Raw genomic sequence first — 19,125 nt, forward strand, 5'->3', positions numbered from 1 at the left:
AACCAATGATTCTGATTTGCCACAAAAACAAAACCAAACTCTAGTCTCGTTCCAAAATGGGTATCTTTATTATCTCTCCAGGTGGAGCCCTGCCCTAAACAGAAGCACCCAATATACATTGGTCGGTGTGCTGGCTTTGGTGGCCCTCTGCCTAGAACAGTCTGAAGGCAGTGGCTCTGTGGTCATCAGTCACAGTGCTGGGGAAACAGGAGGCGAGGAAGGAATCTGGGAATCCCTGAGTGCAAACCTTCCAAACCCCGTTTGAGCATAATTTAGAAAAAATAAATAATATAAATAAGTTGCCATTTAAGGTAAAAAAAAAAAAAAGTCCTGAGCATGCTGTTTCCTGCCAGCAGCCCAGGGGAGAGGTATCCATGGAGATTCTGGGTGTTTCCGAGGTTCAGGCCCCTGCTGCCTCAGCCCCCACAAGGTCACTTGGACATGGCAGTGACTCCAGGCTGGCTGCTACTCTGTTCCAGGGCGTTGATGAGGTCCTGGACCCAGGCCTCACTGGGGTTGGCACAGATCTGCCGGCCCTTTTTGGTCTGGAAGCTGTGGAGAGAAGGGTAGGATTAAGCCCAGAAGAGGAGAGTTTGAGGGGGCCATGGGGAAAGGGCCTGTACTCCATTATGCCCCAGGTAGAACAAGGCCTGTCCCCTTTCTCAGGACCCTCTGCCTATGTCATTGACTCAGGGTTTCCCCCAAAGGGTCGTGCTGTTCCCTTTTCCCTTCCTTCCTCTCTGGACCAGGCCTTCCCATGCCTCTGCTAACCCCCACCAGCCCAGGGTACCCCCACCAGCCCAGGGAACCCCCACCAGCTCAGGGAACCCTCACCAGCCCAGGGAACCCCCACCAGCCCAGGGAACCCCCACCAGCCCAGGGAACCCTCACCAGCTTAGGGAAATCCCAACACCTTAGGAAACCTCCAGCTTTCAGCTCAGGGGCCTAGGCCTGTCCATATAATAGAACCCCCAGGCCTAGGCCTTCCCAGCACAGTGACCCCAGGCCTGCCTGTGTCCCTGGGCACTCTCCCCACTCCAGACCCTCCCTGTCTCCCCAAGAGTTGGGCATGAAGTCAGGCACTTACATGATGCCCGGCTTGGAGCACTGGCTGCTGGTCTCGAAATAGCTGACTATAAATTTGCGTTGTACTGGCCTGGAGGCGTAGGAGAAGCAGCAGGCTGTTGGGGTGTCAGCGCCATCTGCAGAGGGAAGGGCACCGTGAGCCTGAACCCCAGCTCTGTGGTGGGGGAGAGCTGAGGCCTGATGCAAGATGAGAGGAAGCTGAGAAGACAGAGCTGAGAACTGCAGCTGGGGAGGGCGTCTCTGGGTGATGCTGGGCCCGGAGTCCTCCCTGGCCTTACTCCCATCTGCACCCTTCCTTCATGCAGCCCCTCTCCTATTCAGGGTGATCCAGATCCATGTGCGCTGTTCCCTGACCTCATCTCTTTAGCAAAGGCTGTCTGGCAGATTATCCCAGCAGCCAGAGAGCCAAGCAGGGCCTGTGCTCCTGAGCTGTGCAAGCCCCCCACTCCACCCCCGACCCCAACACCCATGAAAGTTCCTGTGAGGACCTGGCAGGTCAAGGAAACAGGCTCCTCCTTGAAGCAAGAGAACTTGGATTCTGCTAACCCCATTAGCTAGTTCAGATTCCTATTTTCCTTTGGTGATATTGGGGCTCCAAACCCCCTACCCTGCTCTGCCTCTCTGGGAACTGGGAGAGTAAAGAATCCTTTAAAAGCTGAAAATCAAAGACAATAAAGAGAAAGAGAAAGCTCTTTTGCAACTCTTTTAAGAAACCCTCTTTCCTCACTGGGCTTCTCCGGACCACACAATAAGATTTGTGTGGCTGGGGGAGGCCTGAGCATGGGGACTCCACAGCTCAAGGGGACTTACAGGGTGCTGCGAGGACCTGGCTGCAGAGGAGGGCCACCATGGTGCAGAGGAGGATGATCTGGGCAGCGCCAGGGGCCTGCATGCTGCTGAGCGGATGAGAGAGGTGGGCTGGGATGTCTCAGGATGCTAGTTGTGGCCTGTGTCCCTCTGGAGGTGAGACCATATCCCTGACTCTTTATAGGCAGCCCTGGCGGTGGAGGGGGGGGGAATGGAATCTGGGGGTGTAGAGGGAAATTTTTAAGCATAGGAGTGCTGTCACGCTGAGTATTGCAACAACTCGAGATGTCCGTTACCACAGGGACTCAGGATATCCAAGAATAGCTTCTTGCACTCTCAGTCTCAGCCCACAACCCATGACTGGACCTGACTCTTTGAGAGGAAGTGATTCCCCCACGAGAAAGATAGAAGGGGTGTGTGTGTGTGTGTGTGTGTGTGTGTGTGTGTAGCCCTGGTTTATTCTGAGCATGTCCCGTCCCATAAAGATGGGTCCAGAAATGATCTCTCCAGTCCCTTCTTTCCTCCCCAAGCTGAAACCTCTGCCCTTTCTTAGCGCTTCTCACCACTTGGATGGATGAGCCTCGGAGGTATCAGATTCCCATAGAGAGTGACAGCCAAGGAAAAGAGGAAGGAACGAAGGAATTGTTGCTGGAGAAAGAGGAATCCTCATACCACTCACACACAATTCCGTTGCTGGCTCAGTCACCCTGCAGTCACTTGGTGACTAGGCCACAGGGGAAAACCGAGTCATGGCTCAACATGAAGCAGTAGCTGTGGGTGTCCATAAGGCAGGCAGCCCTGATATTTGTTCCTTTAACAAAGGAAAAGATTTCTAGGAATGAGTTCTAAAGAAATCAAAATTGAATACACAGTCATCTTCCCAAATACTAATGTCAGAGCCAGCCAGCCCTTTGATAACTCTCACTTTCTCAATCAGGGAGAATAATTGGTGACTTATCCCCTGGATTATTATTACATCAAGTGAAGTGCCATAAATACAATAAAAATACGAGTAGGACAATTATCAGATGAAAAACAGTGTGAACTGTACAAGATGAAGTATACCAAAATATTTGTGAGTAGGAGATATATTACAGAAGTTAATAGCACCTGCCTTTCATGTGGTTAACACAAGTTTGATCCCTGAAATGGCATAGTCCTCTGAGCAACACTCAGATTGACCAATGACACAGAGCTGCAATAATCTCTAATCATTATCAGGTGTGACCCAAAATGAGAAAAAACAAATGTGTGGATATATATTTCTATATGACAAATATGATAATCAGATATATGTTATTTTATGTGCACACATATGTAAACGTATGTATGTGTGTATGTGTATGTATAGTGGATAGTGGATGGGCATGGGGAAGACATTGAAAATAATGCCCAAGGAAGTCACACCCTCAACCCGCCCCCAGTGCCATCTTGCTGCATTGAGCAGTGAAGAATCCTGGCCAGTGGGCGAGCAACATCGGAGAATGCTCCAGGTCCCAAACCGAGTCGATATCACCGGGGTGTCCCAGAAGGAGCAGGCATGGTCTCCCCACCTTCTTCAGATGGAATCCCAGCAACCATGAGCTTCTACAAGCAAGGTTCCAGTACATGGGAACCGGGACTTTTTGTCTGAGCCGCACAGCTGCATGGCTGCGCGACCTTTCCTGATATGCATAGTGAGCAATGGAAAATAGATGATTTAGAATCTGCCCCTAGAAGGCTGGCTTGAATGATGGTGGGAATATCCAAGCAAAATATAATGCCCAAAACTATAGAGAGTATCTGAACAATTGTCTGCCATAGAAGCAGGATCACAGGATGAAGGCCCATCTCCCAACCGGTAGAGAAGAATGACTCACCTTCTGAACTACCTACTGCACAAGGCCCACGTAGTAGAGAGTGGACATCACACAGCCAAAGAAAATAATAATTGGTCCTGAGGGAATTACTCTCTGTTTTACAACTCCCCTAAGATTGACTTCATTTCTGTCCATAAAATAAATATGACCTGAAAAGCAAAGACATCCTTGACCAGCACGTCACCAAAGACAAAACTGGAGCCTTCCACAGTGTAGTTCAGGAAAATCTGGAGACAAAAAAACAAAAAGAAGAAAGAAAGAAAGAAAGAAAGAAAGAAAGAAAGAAAGAAAGAAAGAAAGAAAGAAAGAAAGAAAGAAAGAAAGAAAGAAAGAAAGAAAGAAAGAAAGAAAGAAAGAAAGAAGGAAGGAAGGAAGGAAGGAAGGAAGGAAAGAAAGAAAGAAAGAAAGAAAGAAAGAAAGAAAGAAAGAAAGAAAGAAAGAAAGAAAGAAAGAAAGAAAGAAAGAAGGAAGGAGGAAGGAAGGAAGGAAGGAAGGAAGGAAGGAAGGAAGGAAGGAAGGAAGGAAGGAAGGAAGGAAGAGAGGGAGGGAGGAAGGAAGGAAGGGAGGAAGGAAGGAAGGGAGGGAGGAAGAAGGAAAGAGAGAAAGAAAGAAAAAGGGAGAAAATAGGAATCAAGCCAGAAAGGACACAAGGAAAAATGGAACCATCCACATAAGTGATAAGGGCCTCCAACAGCAACTAGGTCGGCCTCCCAAGGACAGCTTGAGAACAGGCTATCCACCTGAGATGTTCATTAAATAACAGAGTACTCAGTAATAGTCCTCTTATTCATATGCTTCCGTGTACCCCAGTATACTCTGCTTTCCTACCGGATCTCCCATCACAGTCTGAATTAACAAGATGTAGTCATTCTTTTCATCCTTCCCCCAAGCCTCATTTCTCTGAAGATGTAAAAGAACAGAATCCTCATATTTTTCTCATACCTGAACCTGCTCTCCAAGCCATTGAAATGCATTAAATCCAGCATCAGTTCTAATGACTAAAATTCCAAAGGCAAACTGAAGACCCAGGCCCCAAATCACTGCCCTCCAGGACACCTGTAACCAGTAAGAATAGTATAGAGTAGTATTTCATGGACTATCAAAATATTTAAAACAATTGTTAATAGACCCAATAAAAAGCTATTGATAACAACACAATAGTAGTATAAAACTTTAATACCCCTGTATTACTCCTGGATAGATCAACTATAGGCAAAAACTCAACCAGGAAACAAAAGCCTTGAAGAAAAATGAAATAGATGCGTCTAAAAGCCACATAAAGGCTATCTGTTCCTCAAAATGTTGAATGCACATTATTATGTAGGGAACATGTGATATTCTCCAAGATAGACCATATGCTGGATCACAAAACATACCACCGTAAAGTCAAGAAGATAGAAATTGTAGTAACTATCCTCTCAGACCATAGTGCTTTAAAACTGGAAATTAATTCAGAAACAGAACTGATGGGAAAAGTCAAACACTTGAAAATTAAACACAAAATAAATCAAAAGGATTTTCTGAGTTAAAAAGAAGGGGCTTGGCCATTAAAACAGAATGTCGGGGGGGAAATAAATATATATAATGAGATCAACAACTGGCCAAAGGCAATAAAACTGGAGAATTGGTCTACAGAACTGTGCTTACTTAGGGTAAAAAGGTGAATGGGAGAGCCCTATGGGACACCAGAGAAGGGACACTGATGATGGACACAGTGTTAGAACTATGTGTGCATAAAATTACCATTAATGATATTCTAAAGAATGCTGCTTGAATAAAAAATAAGTAGGGGGGGGAAAGAAAAGAAATGCCCAAAAGTGTCAATAGTATCATTCGTAATAGATCTGTGAGTGATTAATTCTTTCTCAAGAATTTTTTACTCCTTTTTAAAAGAGAAATGATATGCATTACCTTCCTGGTCAGCCCACAAATTTATGAGCACACTTTGAGAACATCATTGCCACATCATTGAAAAGTAGGTTGCTAAACTTTCTGAAGGAAGTTTTAGATAAATGCACTGTTTCAGTCCAAAAGTCTTGACTGAAATGAAGTCTTAACTTCCTTTTCTTTGAGCTATTATAAGGAACCGATATGCTATTTATATAAAAATAGACCATCCATAGCAGTTTATTTATTAAATTACTGTATCACTGTCATCCTGTTGTTCATTGATTTGCTCTAGTGGGCACTAGTAACATCTTCATTCATCCCTGTTGCATGCTAGTGCAGCCCAATGGCGTATTGGGGGCTCTTTCACGATCAGGGGAATGAGGACCATCATTGTTACTATTTTTGGCATATTGAGTATGCCACGGGTAGCTTGCAGGCTTTGCTGTGTGGGCAGGATACTCTCGGTAGCTTGCCAGGCTCTCTGAGAGGGATGGAAGTTTTGGGGGTGGCCTCTAAATGCCTTTACAGGTGTTCCCAGTCAGGCACAGGCATATATATGTATATATGTGTGTATATTATATATATATATATATATATATATATATATGCGTGAGGCTCGTCCGAATGTGTGGAGAGGGGCCTTGAGCATGGCTGTGGCTAGGCTCTGGAGGTCTTCAGCTGCTGAGAGCTCTGCTCGGGGGTGGGGAGGGAAGCTGGAGCCCATCCCCTCCGAGGAGACCCCGGGGAAGACAGCCAGGCACGTGGGCAAGAGACTATCTGAGTTGTTCTCTTCCAGGAGCTTGCTTTTAAGTCTCTGGATGCTGGCCACTGACAGGAATACATGGCACCAGGGGCAGTCCCTGGGTGTGACCGCCTAGCTACTGGGAAATGGGGAATCTGGGCGGAGCAGGCCCAGTCCCGATCCGAGCAGCCTTGGAGGTCTCAGCCCCGGGTCCCACACACCTGGGTTCCTCTACTAGTTCCTTCATGCATGAGGCTTGTCTGAACGTGTGGAGAGAAGCCTTGAGCATGGCTGTGGCTAGGCTCCGGAGGTCTTCAGCCACCGGGAGCTCTGCTTGGGGTGGGGAGGGAAGCTGGACCCCATCCCCTCTGAGGAGGCCCCGGGGAAGACATGAAGAATCGGGACTGGGCCTGCTCCATAGTTGAAAGGATGAGTAGAGAGAGGCTTCTAAAATCTCAGGGCTTGGACTAATGGAGATGTTACTGAGACTGCTCGAGAAATTTGATGATCAATGGGATGATGATGATGATGATGATATATATATATATATGTGTGTGTGTATACATATATATATATATATATATCTTTGCCTCTATGACTTGCTTCCTACTGTCTGAACCTCATCAAATATGGTGTGGCAACTATGGAAAATGAGTAGGGTGTGTCTTATGATGTGTTACACAGCCGAGGGTCTAGGAATATGTTCATTCATACATGAGGCTTGGTTGGAGTGTGTGGAGAGCAGCCTGGAGCATGGTGGTGGTTGGGTTTTGGAGGTTGGCTGGTGGGGATGGGTCCCTTGGGGCAGTGAGGGCTCTCACCTGCCCCCCCATGGGGTGCCCCAAGTGAAAACAGCCTAGTGTGGAGTCTGGTGGCATGGTTATGGGGGCCTCATTTTAGGCTCCCTACTGGGGGAAGCAGCCATAAATTCTGGATGGTGGCCAATGATGAGATTATCTGGTGCTGGCAAGAAGTGGTTTGTGGGCATGACCCCTGAGTCACTGGAGACTGAGGGAAGCAGGCAGAGGATCTCTGCTCCCAGATCCTGTTGGACCCGAGTCTAAGGTCACAAAGTTCTAGTGACCTTATTTATTAAATATATATTCTATTTATTAACTATATATTTAAAAATAATAAGGTTCTGGAAGTGTCCTATTTCTCAGTCCAATCTATTTTTTTCATCCCTGATTAATATAAAATAGGAACAAACAGCATTTTATGATGGGACATAGATTAAGTTCTTTCATGCTCTTTGTCTTCTAGATCCCTACTTCATGGGGACAAGCAAAATATACATACAGGTAAGCACAACTATATACAGCAGAGGGAGCCACAAATTCCCATGAGCAAAGACAAAGGATGCCATGGAGGTACCAAGAGCTCCCTCAGGAGGAGGGACACCTCAGAGGGGATCAAAACTGTGTCTAGGAAGCTTTGCCATCTGTATAGTGTCTGCACCATCCAAGGGGATGGTCCTGGGCCCAGTGTTGCAGAGGCACAAGAGCAGAGGCCCAGTGTCGCTGCAGAGCAGTGGAGCAAATATGGAGATGAAGCTCACTTGGGGGCAACCCCTGGCCCAGCCCCAGTGGTGAAAACAATGCAGGGAATACAATAGAAACAAAACATGACCATGTCTTAGGGAGTCAGGCCATCTTATGTGTGCAGAGTTATGACTCTTAAAACCCATGAGCCCTTTTCCCCATCCCATCTCTAGGAGGGTTAGTGCTGGGCATGAGGGAGGCAAATCAAAGGCAAGGTGAGGAGCCATGGCAGGCTGCACGGGGCATGGGGTGAGGGGTTAACACCCCTTGGCATGGCCATTTCCAAAGAACTATCCCTTGGTGCACTGGAAACTAGATGAAAGACAAGTCCTCCTCTCTCACCCACTTCCTTAGCCTCAGGCCTCAGCTGAGACCATGTATTGCATTGTCTTGTCCACTGGGGGAACCCCCTTCTTCCTGGTGAGTCAGTCCCTGAGAGTAGGCATCTATGAGTTGGGGAGAGTGAGAAAAAGGAAATGGAAACTGCGAAGCCATCACTTCCCTGCTATGGGACCTCTAGGATCACAATGTGACCACACTGGGTGAGAATTCACTTAAATTTCATGATCAATGGCCTAGAGACCTTACCCCCACAGCTGATTAGTTGGTTCAAACCAAATCCTGGGGTCCAGAGTCATAGAGCAGTGGATAGGGCACTTGTCTTGCATGAAGCTGACCTGGGTTCAAGCAATCCTGTCCTCCCACATATGGTCTTTGGAGCCCCACAAGATGTGATCCCTAGGGCTAAGGCAGGAGTAAGCCCTGAGCATATCTGGTTTGCCCCAAGAGACAAAAGCAGCAAACAAAACAAAAATGCCTCCCGCCAAGAGTGAACCCCAAAGGTGGAAGCAACCCTTTTTAAGAAATCTTGACTTGTAAAATGTGGTACAGATATTTTTTTAATGGTCTGTCTGTATTTGAGAAGTGAATTTTCCAAAAGCAAGAGCATAATGAGTTGGTTTTAAGCACATGCACAATTTCAATCTGGCACAAAAGCAGCTCACCCCATTTTATAGTTCTTCTTTCATCATCAAGTGTTTTGTTTTCTCTGATGCTGGAATCCAGACTCACACATTTAAGGTAGGTGCCCTACAGCTCAGCTGCATCCCAGCTCTACTGTAAAAAACTAAAGAACGCCGAAGGGGCACGTGCACTCGCGGGCTCTTCGGGCGGCTCTGTCTCAGCGCCCGCGTTCGGTGCCCGGGAACCGCTGTGTGTGCTGTCGGTCAAAGGCAGGCGACGGAAGGAAGAAGGAAGAAGGCCAAACTGGTTGCTCGATCCGTTTATTTCATTCTCTCTCTCCGCTTCTCTCCCGCTCTCCTGGATCTCTCCCCGTAGATCTGCCCCATGGATCTGGCCCCGTGGATCTGACCCCCCAACCCACTCTTACAGCCTAGTTAAATCTCCACCGCATGAGGGGGTTGGGGCATACACATAGGTGTGGTCACCATCAATAGGGTAAGGTCCTTTCCCTTAGGGGATGCTTCTCCTAGGACTTAATTCTCTTTCAGCAAGGGCAGAGTCCCATGAATGTGTTTCTCTTCTCCTCGGCCAGCAAACATATAAGAATTCATAATATTAATTATTTTGTATGGACACAATAAGAGATGCATTAAAGCTTATGGAATTGCTCTCCTGGGGCCATCTCAATCTCAGACTACAGTGCTCAGGCCAGATCAGTCTTTCCTATCCCTGGCAGGGTCCTAGTCTCATAATTACTATTGGCTCATGACAGCATTTGTCTATGATCAAGCTCTTAACTTATAGTTAAGAATTAGGCACTTTGGCCAGGCCCATCTCAATGCCAGGGTAGCACATAACTCACTGCTTGCCCTGGATCCTTCCCGTCCCACGTCGGGGACCCTGCTTTGGGGTGCTAGGAACTGAGGGCAACTGAGGCTTAAGTGGAGAAAGCAGATGCCTGGGAGGGAATAATATTCAAGGCCAATTAATTCCCAAGTTATAAAAACATAATATTGTCTTCTTGTGTCTATACAAAACAGTCATAGCTTTAAAGTAAATTATTCAAAAGGCACAAGAAGAGGAGAAAGGCAATATTAACTTATATAATATAAATTCCGTATCCTAGGAAGGTCTGACCTTGCAAATTAGCAGAGTCAGATTAAGGGAAAGCCGAGGATTAACTCTTTTGGGGAAGAGAGCATGGAGAAGTGATTATAGCTAAACAAAGAGATGGGAGAGATTTGGGAACACCTTGATGGGTGTGACTGAGGTAAGCCTAAACTCTGGGTAAAACCTGGACAAGCTACTTGTGGCAAGGAGGGAAAGGACAAAGTAATGTCATCCTACACCCTACCTACATTTATTTCAACCAGCAATTCTGATTTGCCATGTAACCAAACCAAACTCAATACCAGTCTAGGTTGAAATGAGAATATTTATTATCTCTCCAGACGGAACTCACTCTGAACAGAAGCATCCACCATACATTGATCCACATTGTGGTTTTGGTGGCCTTCTGCCTAGAACAGCCTGGTGACAGTGGCTCGTGGTCCCCAGACACAGTTTTGGGGAAACGGGAGGTGATGAAGGCAACTGGGAATCCCTGAGTACAAACCTTCCAAAGCTTGTTTGAGCAAAATTTAGAAGAAATAAATAGTACAAACAAGTTGCCATTTAAGTTGAGGTGAGTGCTAGCATGTGATTTCACACCGCAGGCAGCTCAGGGGAGAGGCATCCATGGAGGGGAAGGGGCGCTTCTGATGCTTAGCTCCCTGCCTCATTGGTACTCCAAGGTCACCTATGCTTCCACCATCTCCAGACTGGCTAGTACACCTCTCCAGGTCGCAGATGAGGTGCTGGACCCAGGCCTCACTGGGGTTGGCACAGATCCACCAGCCCTTTTTGATCTGGAAGCTGTGAAGAGAAGGGGAGGATTAAGCCCAGAAGAGTGGAGCATGCAGAGAAAGCCCTGCACCCCATTCTGTCCCAGGTGGGACAGGGCCCGCCCCCCTTCTCAGGGACTCTCTTCCAGTGTCACTGACTCAGGACTTCCCTCAGGGGTCCTGCTGCCTCCTTTTCCCTGCCTTCCCTCTGTATTTGCCCCTCCTCAAGTCTCTGCTAACACTCATCAGCTCATGGAACTAACCGGCAGATCAGGCAACCCTAAAATAGGTCAGGTTACCCCCGCCAGCTCAGGGAATGCCCCACCAGCTCATGGAATCCCCAGGTCTCAGCTCTGAGGCCCAGGGCTGGGCCTTCCTAGCGCAGTGACCCCAGGCCTACCTGTGTCCCTGGGCACTCTTCCCGCTCCACTCTTCCCGCTCCAGGCCCTTCCTCTCTCCCCCAAGAGACAGGCAGGAAATAAGGCACTTACATGATGCCTGGCTTGGAGCACTGGCTGCTGGTCTCGAAATAGCTGACCACGGATTTGCGTTTTATTGGCCTGGAGACGTAGGAGAAGCAGCAGGCTGTTGGGGTGTCGGCGCCATCTGCAGAGGGAAGGGCACCGTGAGCCTGAACCCCAGCTGTGCAGTGGGGGAGAGCTGAGGCCCGATGCAAGAAGATGAGAGGAGGGGGCTGGAGCAATAACACAGCACATAGGGCATTTGCCTTGCATGCGGCCGACCCGGGTTTGATTCCCAGCATCCCATATGTTCCCCCCAAGCACGGCCAGGAGTGATTCCTGAGTGCCTGAGCCAGGAATAACCCCTGTGCATCTCCGGGTGTGACCCAAAAAGGAAAAAAAAAAAGATGAGAGGAAGCTGAGAAGACACTGAGAACTGTGGCTGGGGAGGGCGGCTCTGGGCGATGCTGGGCCCCGAGTCCTCCCTGGCCTTGCTCCCATCTGCACCCTTCCTTCATGCAGCCCCTCTCCTATTCAGGGTGATCCAGATCCATGTGCGCTGTTCTCTGACCTCATCTCTTTAGCAAAGGCTGTCTGGCAGATTATCCCAGCAACCAGAGAGCCAAGCAGGGCCTGTGCTCCTGAGCTGTGCAAGCCCCCCACCCCAACACTTATGAAAGTTCCTGTGAGGACCTGGAGGGTCAGGAAACAGGGGCCCCCCTTGGAGTCAGAGGACTTGGATTCTGCCTCCGCCACAGGCTGTTCAGATTTCTGTTTTCCTTGGGCGACATTGAGGCTGCACACCCCTGCCCCGCTCTACCTCTCTGGGGACTGGGAAAGTAAAGAACCCTTAGAATAAGGTAAAAATAAAAGGGTAGAGAGAAGTATCAAGCTTCTTTAAACCTCTAAGAAATCTTCCTTCATCACAGGGTCTCATGGACCACAAGACAAGAGGGAGGCCAGAGCATGGGGACCATTGCAACCTGAGGGGGACTCACGTGTCACCGAGTGGTCCTGGCGGCAGAGGGCCAGGATGCAGAGGAGGACGGCCAGGGCAGCGCGGGGGGCCTGCATGCTGCTGAGCGGAAAAGGGACAGTGGACTGGAGCTTTTCAGAGTGCTCACCGCAGCCTGCGTTCCTCTGGAGGGGAGACCATCTCCCTGCCTTTATATAAGCAGCTCTGGCAGAGGGGGAAATAGAAGCTGGGAGTGTGGAGAAGTTTTTATGTATAAAGGTGAGTATTGCAACAATGTGAGGTGCCCATTACCACAGGGACTCAGGCTATGCAAGAATAGCTTCTCTTCACTCTGTCTCAGCCCCCAACTCATGACTAGTCCTGACTTTGTGGTAGGAAGTGAATCCCTTGTGAGAAAGGGTGTGTGTGTGTGTGTGTGTGTGTGTGTGTGTGTGTGAGAGAGAGAGAGAGAGAGAGAGAGAGAGAGACCACCGGTTACTCTATACTAGTCCCTTCCCATGAGGACTGATCTGGGCATGGCCTCTCCAGACCCTTTTTTCTGGGGAGCTAAAATCTCTGGCCTTCCTCAATACCTCTGACGATTCAGATGGATTGTCCATGGAGGGTAGCAGATGCCCATAGATAGTGCCAGCAATGAAAGAAGGAAGGAAGGATGGTAAGAAAGCAGAAGACAGGAAGAAGAAAGGTAGGAAGGCGGGAAGATGAGAAGGAGGGAAGGGAGGGAGGGAGGGAGGGAGGGAGGGAGGGAGGGAGGGAGGGAGGGAGGGAGGGAGGGAGGGAGGGAGGGAGGGGGAGGCAAGATGGAAGGAAGGAAGGAAGGAAGGAAGGAAGGAAGGAAGGAAGGAAGGAAGGAAGGAAGGAAGGAAGGAAAGAAGGAAGGAAGGAAGGAAGGAAGGAAGACTTTTCTCTGGAGAATGATTCCTCATTCTACTCACACATGATTCAGTTGCTGACTCAGACCCCCTGCAGTCCTTCAGTAACTAGGCCACAGGGGCAAATCTTGTGCTTCAATGTGAAGCAATAAGTGTGACTGTTCATAAGGCAGACATCCCCCCATATTGTGCCCTTAAATTGAAGGGGGAGGTGGGGGGAACGGCCCTGGTACGGGAGGTTCTCGATGCTGGCCAGCCAGATGCAGAGGCGGGCTTAAGCAATCGACATCAAAAGCATTTTATTTTTTCTCTAAAATTTCTTTATTTTGGTCTTTTGGGGTCACTCCTGGCGATTCTCAGGGGTTATTTCTGACTTTGCACTCAGGAATTATTCCTGGCGGTGCTCAGGAGAACTACGGGATGCTAGGGATCAAACCTGGGTTGGCCACATGCAAGACAAATGCCCTTCTTACTGGACTATGGCTCCAGTCCCACTGAAAGCATTTAATTTAATTAATTTATTTTTTCATTTTGCACATACAAATATAAATATACATATGTATATATATGTATATATATACTTCTAGGAGAGCCCGGCAAGCTACCCAGAGTATCCCGCCCACACAGCAGAGCCTGGCAAGCTACCTGTGGTGTGTTCAATATGCCAAATACAGTAACAATCTCATTCCCCTGACCCTGAAAAGAGCCTCCAATTGTTGGGAAAGATGAGTAAGGAGAGACTGCTAAAATCTCAGGGCTGGGACGAATGGAGACATTACTGGTGCCTGTTCCAGTAAATCAATGAACAACGGGATGACAGTGAAATCCCAGATTTCTAGGAATAAGGTCTAAAGAGGTAACCTGGAGTCATCTTCCCACATTCTAATATCAGAGTCAGCCCCATTGATAACTCTCATCAGGGAGAATAATTAATGTCTTACCCCCTGGATTATTATTACCTCCCTACATTGAGCGAAGTACCACAAATTAATCAAAAGTAAGGTGCAAAACAGTGCAAACTGTACAAGATAATGCATACCAAAATTATATGTGTGGTTGAAGAGATAGTACAGGGATTAAGGCACTTGCCTTTCATGTGGCTAACACAAGTTTGATCCCTGCCATGACATAGTCCTCTAGGCATGACCCCTGACAAAGAACTGGAATAATGTCTAATCATTGCCAGGTGTGGCCCAATATCAGAAAAAAAAGTGTGTGGAGATATTCCTATATAACAAATATTAAATCATCTGTACATATGCTATTTTATGTACAATATGTGTAAATATATATGTATAAGTGGATAGACATGAAGAAGACTGTCACTGTAACTGTCATCCTGTTGTTTATTGATTGCTCGAGCCGGGCACCAGTAACATCAATAGTATGTTGATGTTACTGGTACTCCAGAGCATCAATAGTATCATTGGTAATAGATCTAGGAGTGATTTTTCTGTTTTTTTTTCTATATTTTTTTCTCCTTTTTAAAAGAGAAATGAGCATCTATTACCTTTCTGGCCAGCCTACAAATTTATGAACACAGTTTGAAAACATTTACCAATCATGTAGAAGTAGACTGTTTTCAATTGCTTAACTTTAATTTGAAAGACATTTTAGATAAATGCACTGTTTCAGTCCAATAGCCTTGACTAAAATGAAATCTTGAATTCCTTTTCTCGGAGCTACTATAAGGAACCTGTATGTTATTTATATAAAAATGAACCATCCAAAGCAGTTTACTTATTAAACTTATTTCAAAATATGATGAAGATCTGGAAGGGTCTTCTATCTCAGCCCAACCTATTTTTTTTCTCATTCCTGATTACTGTAAAATAGGAAAAACAGCATTTTATGATGAGGCATCGATTAAGTTCTTCTATGCTCTTTGTCTCTTGATCCCTAACTTCGTGGGGACAGGCAGAATATACATACAGGTAAGCACAACTATATACAGCAGAGGGAACCACAGATTCCCATAAGCAAAGATGAAGGAGGCTCTGGATGCCATGGAGGCACAATGAGCTCCTTCAGGAGGAGGGACACCTCAGAGGGGATCAAAACTGTGTCTAGGAAGCTTTGCCATCTGTGTAGTGTCTGCACCATCCAAGGGGATGGTCCTGGGCCCAGTGTTGCCGAGGCACAAGAGCAGAGGCCCAGTGTCGCTGCAGAGCAGTGGAGCAAATACGGAGATGAAGCTCACTTGGGGCCAACCCTGGAGGGCTCTGAACCTCTGGCCCAGCCCCAGTGGTGAAAATAATGCAGGGAATACAATCGAAAAAAAACATGAGCACGTCTTAGGGAGTCAGGCCATCTTGTGTGTGCAGAGTTATGACTCTTAAAACCCATGAGCCTTTTTCCCCATCCCATCTCTAGGAGGGTTAGTGCTGGGCATGAGGGAGGCAAATCAAAGGCAAGGTGAGGAGCCATGGCAGGCTGCACGGGGCATGGGCTGAGGGGTTAACACCCCTTGGCATGGCCATTTCCAAAGAACTATCCCGTGCTGCACTGGAAACTAGATGAAAGACAAGTCCTCCTCTCTCACCCACTTCCTTAGCCTCAGGCCTCAGCTGAGACCATGTATTGCATTGTCTTGTCCACTGGGGGAACCTCCTTCTTCCTGGTGAGTCAGTCCCTGAGAGTAGGCATCTATGAGTTGGGGAGAGTGAGAAAAAGGAAATGGAAACTGTGAAGTCATCACTTCCCTGTTATGGGACCTCTAGGATCACAAAGTGACCACACCAGGTAAGAATTCATTTCGTGATCAATGGCCTAGAGACCTTATCCCACACACACAACTGATTAGTTGGTTCAAATCAATCCTGGGGGCAGAGTCATAGAACAGTGGATAGGGTACTTGTCTTGCATGAAGCTGACCTGGGTTCAATCTATCAATCCTGCTTACTTACATATGGTCCCTGGAGCCCCACCAGGAGTGATCCCCAAGGACTAGGCCAGGAGTAAGCCCTGAGCATATCTGGTGTGGCCAAATACTAATAATAATAACAATAAAAAAGAAATAGACAAAACAATCAAACAAAAAAACTTGCAGCCAAGAGTAAGCCTGAATATGTGAGGAACTCTTCTTAAGAAATCTTAACTTGTGGGGCTGGAGCAATAGCACAGCGGGTAGGGCGTTTGCCTTGCACGCGGCCGACCCTGGTTCGATTCCCAGCATCCCACATGGTCCCCTGAGCACCGCCAGGGGTAATTCCTGAGTGCAGAGCCAGGAGCAACCCCTGTGCATCGCCGGGTGTGACCCAAAAAGCAAAAAAAAAAAAAGAAAAAGAAATCTTAACTTGTTAAATGTGGTATGGATATTCTTTATTTTTAATAGCAAATAAATATTTATTAAAATTAATTAAATTCTAGTGTTTGTTGCAAATACAGGCCAAAGATCAAGGCTTTTGGAATTAAATGTGCCTCAGGTTTGTGTCATAGCTCCAATTATTGTTAAGGTACAGCGGTATGGACATTCTTAATGGTCTCAATTTGAGAAGTGAATTTTCCAAGAGCAAGTGCATAATGAGTTGGTTTAAAGTACATGCCCCATTTTAAACTCAAAAAAAAGCAACTTACCCAAATTACACATTACACATTTTTCTTTCACCGTAGAGTCTTTTTATTTGCTTGCTTTGATGCTGGAGTCCAGCCTCACACATTTAAGGTAGGTGCCCTACAGCTCAGCTGCATCCCAGCCCTACCCTATATTTATTTCAACCCACGATTCTGTTCTGCCACAAAACAAAACCAAGCTTAATTCCAGTCTGGTTTCCAAACGAGCTTCTGTATTATCTCTCCAGGTGGAGTCCCAGCGTGAGCAGAAGCATCCACCAACCATTGTTCTACGTGGTGGGTTTGGCATAGAGCAGTTCTCAGAACCGTTTGACGACAGTGGCTCTATGGTTCCTACTCAGTGCTGGGGGAAATGGAGGCAGGGAAGGCATCTGGGAATTCCTGAGGGCAAACCTTCCAAACCCTTCTTGGCCAAAATTTAGAAAAAATAAATTGCATAAATAAGCTGCATTTTAAGTTAAGTTGAGAACTACCATGTGATTACACACCGCAGGCAACTCAGGGGAGAGGCATCCATAGAAGGGAAGGGGCGCTTCTGATGCTCAGCCCCCTGCCTCACTAGCACTCCAGGTCACTTGGGCTCCCCAATGACCCTGGGCCGGCTGGTACACTTCTTCAGGTCGCAGATGAGGTTCTGGACCCAGGCCTTACTGGGGTTGGCACAGATCTCCGAGCCCCTTTTGGTCTGGAAGCTGTGAAGAGAAGGAGAGGATTTAGCCCAGAAGAGGAGAGCATGAGGGGGGCATGTGGAGGGCACCCTGCACCCCTTTATGGCCCAGGTGAAACAGGGCCTGCCTCCTCCTTTCTCTGTCTATGTCACTGACTCAAGTGAGTCAGTCAGAGGATCCTGCTGCCCCGCTATTACCTTTTCTTCCTCTCTGGACCTCCCCTCTGCACAAGCTCAGATACTCCCCACCAGATCAGGGAGCCCCCCCCCATCACAAATAGCTCAGGTAAGTCCCCAGACAGCTCAGGTAACCCTCCAACTGCACCTCCACCAAATCAGGGAACCTACCATCAGCTCAGGGAATCCCTCCCCGCCAACCATCTAAGAGAACCCCAGCAGCTCAGGTCTCAGCTCTGAATCCTAGACCTGCCCACTTACTAGGGCCTTCCCAGCACAGTGACCCCAAGCCTACCTGTGCCCCTGGGCACTCTTCCCGCTCCAGCCCTGCCCTGTCCCTCAGAGATGGGCAGGAAGTCAGACACTTACATGATGCCCGGCTTGGAGCACCGGCTGCTGGTCTCGAAATAGCTGACTACAAGTTTGCGTCTTATTGGCCTGGAGGTGTAGGAGAAGCAGCAGGCTCTTGGGGTGTCGGCGACATCTGCAGAGGGAAGGGCACCTGAACCCCAGCTCTGCAGTGGGGGAGAGCTGAGGTCTGATGCAAAAAGATGAGAGGAAGCTGAGAAGACAGAGCTGAGAGCTCCAGCTGGGCAGGGCTGCTCTGGGCGATGCCGGGCCCCAAGTCCTCCCTGGCCTTGCTCCCATCTGCGCCCTTCCTTCATGCAGCCCTTCTCCTATTCAGGGTGATCCAGATCCATGTGCGCTGTTCCCTGACCTCATCTCTTTAGCAAAGGCTGTCTGGCAGATTACCCCAGTATTCAGAGAGCCAATCATGGGCAGCGCTCCCGAGCTGTGCCAGCCCCCCACCCCAGCACCCATGAAAGTTCCTGTGAGGACCTGGTGGGTCGGAAACAGGGTCCTCCTTGGAGCTAGAGGACTTGGATTCTGCCACCCACACAGGCTGTTCAGATTATTATTTGCCTTGGGCGACACTGGCACTGTAAACCCCCTACCCTGCTCTGCCCCGCGGGGAATCAGAGAGTTAGACCCTTTTATAAAGGTGAAAAAAAAAGAGTAAAGACTAAGATTAAGATGAGTTTTTTGTTTTGTTTTGTTTTTGCAACCCTTTAAGAAATTGCCCTTCCTCCTGGGCTTCTCGCGCCACAAGACAAGATTCATTTGGCAGCGTGAGGCCAGAGCATGGGGACCCCACAACCTGAGAGGACTCACGTGGTGCCCAGGGTTTCTGGCTGCAGAGGACCAGGGTGCAGAGGAGGATGGCCAGGGTAGCTCGGAGGGCCTGCATGCTGTTGAGCAGACAAGGGACAGTGCACTGGAGCAGCCGGGGTGTTTGATGTGGCTGTGTCTCTCTGGCATCTCCTTGGCTCTTTATAGGAAGCCCTGGCAGGGGGGAAATGGAATCTGGGGGTGTGGAGAGAAGTTTTTAAGCATAAAGGTTCTGTCACGCTGAATATTGCAACAACTCGAGGTGCCGGTTACCACAGGGACTCAGGTTATGCAAGGATAGCTTCTCTTCACTCTGTCTCAGCCCACGACTCACGACTGTCCTGACTTCTTGAGAGGAAGTTGATTCCCCATGAGAGAAAAAGGTACATGTGTGTGCGACTCTGTTATCCTGTTCTGGTCCCTTCCCATATGGATAGATCTGGGCATGGTTGTTTCAG

The 19,125-nt window shown here is 48.1% G+C and overlaps 3 protein-coding genes across 3 annotated transcripts; all 3 read right to left on the minus strand.

Annotated features, from left to right (window-relative positions):
* Positions 1–431: 431 nt before the first annotated feature.
* Positions 432–2,026, minus strand: LOC101547856 (C-C motif chemokine 3-like). The gene is made up of 3 exons (XM_004608854.2): positions 1,897–2,026; positions 1,088–1,202; positions 432–552 (listed from the first exon to the last, which is right to left on the minus strand). Exons 1-3 carry the CDS (start codon positions 1,976–1,978, stop codon positions 432–434), a joined length of 318 nt encoding a protein of 105 aa, XP_004608911.1. The 5' UTR covers positions 1,979–2,026.
* A 580-nt stretch (positions 2,027–2,606) lies between these two features.
* Positions 2,607–12,306, minus strand: LOC101548127 (C-C motif chemokine 3-like). Its single transcript, XM_055132226.1, has 4 exons — positions 12,231–12,306; positions 11,263–11,377; positions 10,687–10,802; positions 2,607–2,617 (listed from the first exon to the last, which is right to left on the minus strand). Exons 1-4 carry the CDS (start codon positions 12,304–12,306, stop codon positions 2,607–2,609), a joined length of 318 nt encoding a protein of 105 aa, XP_054988201.1.
* A 4,918-nt stretch (positions 12,307–17,224) lies between these two features.
* Positions 17,225–18,746, minus strand: LOC101548395 (C-C motif chemokine 3-like). Its single transcript, XM_004608856.2, has 3 exons — positions 18,671–18,746; positions 17,867–17,981; positions 17,225–17,345 (listed from the first exon to the last, which is right to left on the minus strand). The coding sequence occupies exons 1-3, from the start codon at positions 18,744–18,746 to the stop codon at positions 17,225–17,227; spliced, it is 312 nt and encodes a 103-aa protein (XP_004608913.2).
* Between the last annotated feature and the right edge of the window lie 379 nt (positions 18,747–19,125).

Source organism: Sorex araneus, chromosome 3, assembly GCF_027595985.1.
Source record: "Sorex araneus isolate mSorAra2 chromosome 3, mSorAra2.pri, whole genome shotgun sequence".
Lineage (NCBI taxonomy): Eukaryota > Metazoa > Chordata > Mammalia > Eulipotyphla > Soricidae > Sorex > Sorex araneus.

Excerpts from the sequence above, each read along its gene's own strand:
- LOC101548127 (XM_055132226.1), bottom strand. The coding sequence starts at position 12,306 with ATGCAGGCCCCCCGCGCTGCCCTGGCCGTCCTCCTCTGCATCCTGGCC. Across the intron at positions 11,378-12,230 it reads CCAGGACCACTCGGTGACAC|ATGGCGCCGACACCCCAACA; the intron begins GTGAGTCCCCCT and ends TTCCCTCTGCAG. Across the intron at positions 10,803-11,262 it reads TGCTCCAAGCCAGGCATCAT|CTTCCAGATCAAAAAGGGCT; the intron begins GTAAGTGCCTTA and ends TTCTCTTCACAG.
- LOC101548395 (XM_004608856.2), bottom strand. The coding sequence starts at position 18,746 with ATGCAGGCCCTCCGAGCTACCCTGGCCATCCTCCTCTGCACCCTGGTC. Across the intron at positions 17,982-18,670 it reads CCAGAAACCCTGGGCACCAC|ATGTCGCCGACACCCCAAGA; the intron begins GTGAGTCCTCTC and ends TTCCCTCTGCAG. Across the intron at positions 17,346-17,866 it reads TGCTCCAAGCCGGGCATCAT|CTTCCAGACCAAAAGGGGCT; the intron begins GTAAGTGTCTGA and ends TTCTCTTCACAG.
- LOC101547856 (XM_004608854.2), bottom strand. The coding sequence starts at position 1,978 with ATGCAGGCCCCTGGCGCTGCCCAGATCATCCTCCTCTGCACCATGGTG. Across the intron at positions 1,203-1,896 it reads CCAGGTCCTCGCAGCACCCT|ATGGCGCTGACACCCCAACA; the intron begins GTAAGTCCCCTT and ends TTCCCTCTGCAG. Across the intron at positions 553-1,087 it reads TGCTCCAAGCCGGGCATCAT|CTTCCAGACCAAAAAGGGCC; the intron begins GTAAGTGCCTGA and ends TTCTCTCCACAG.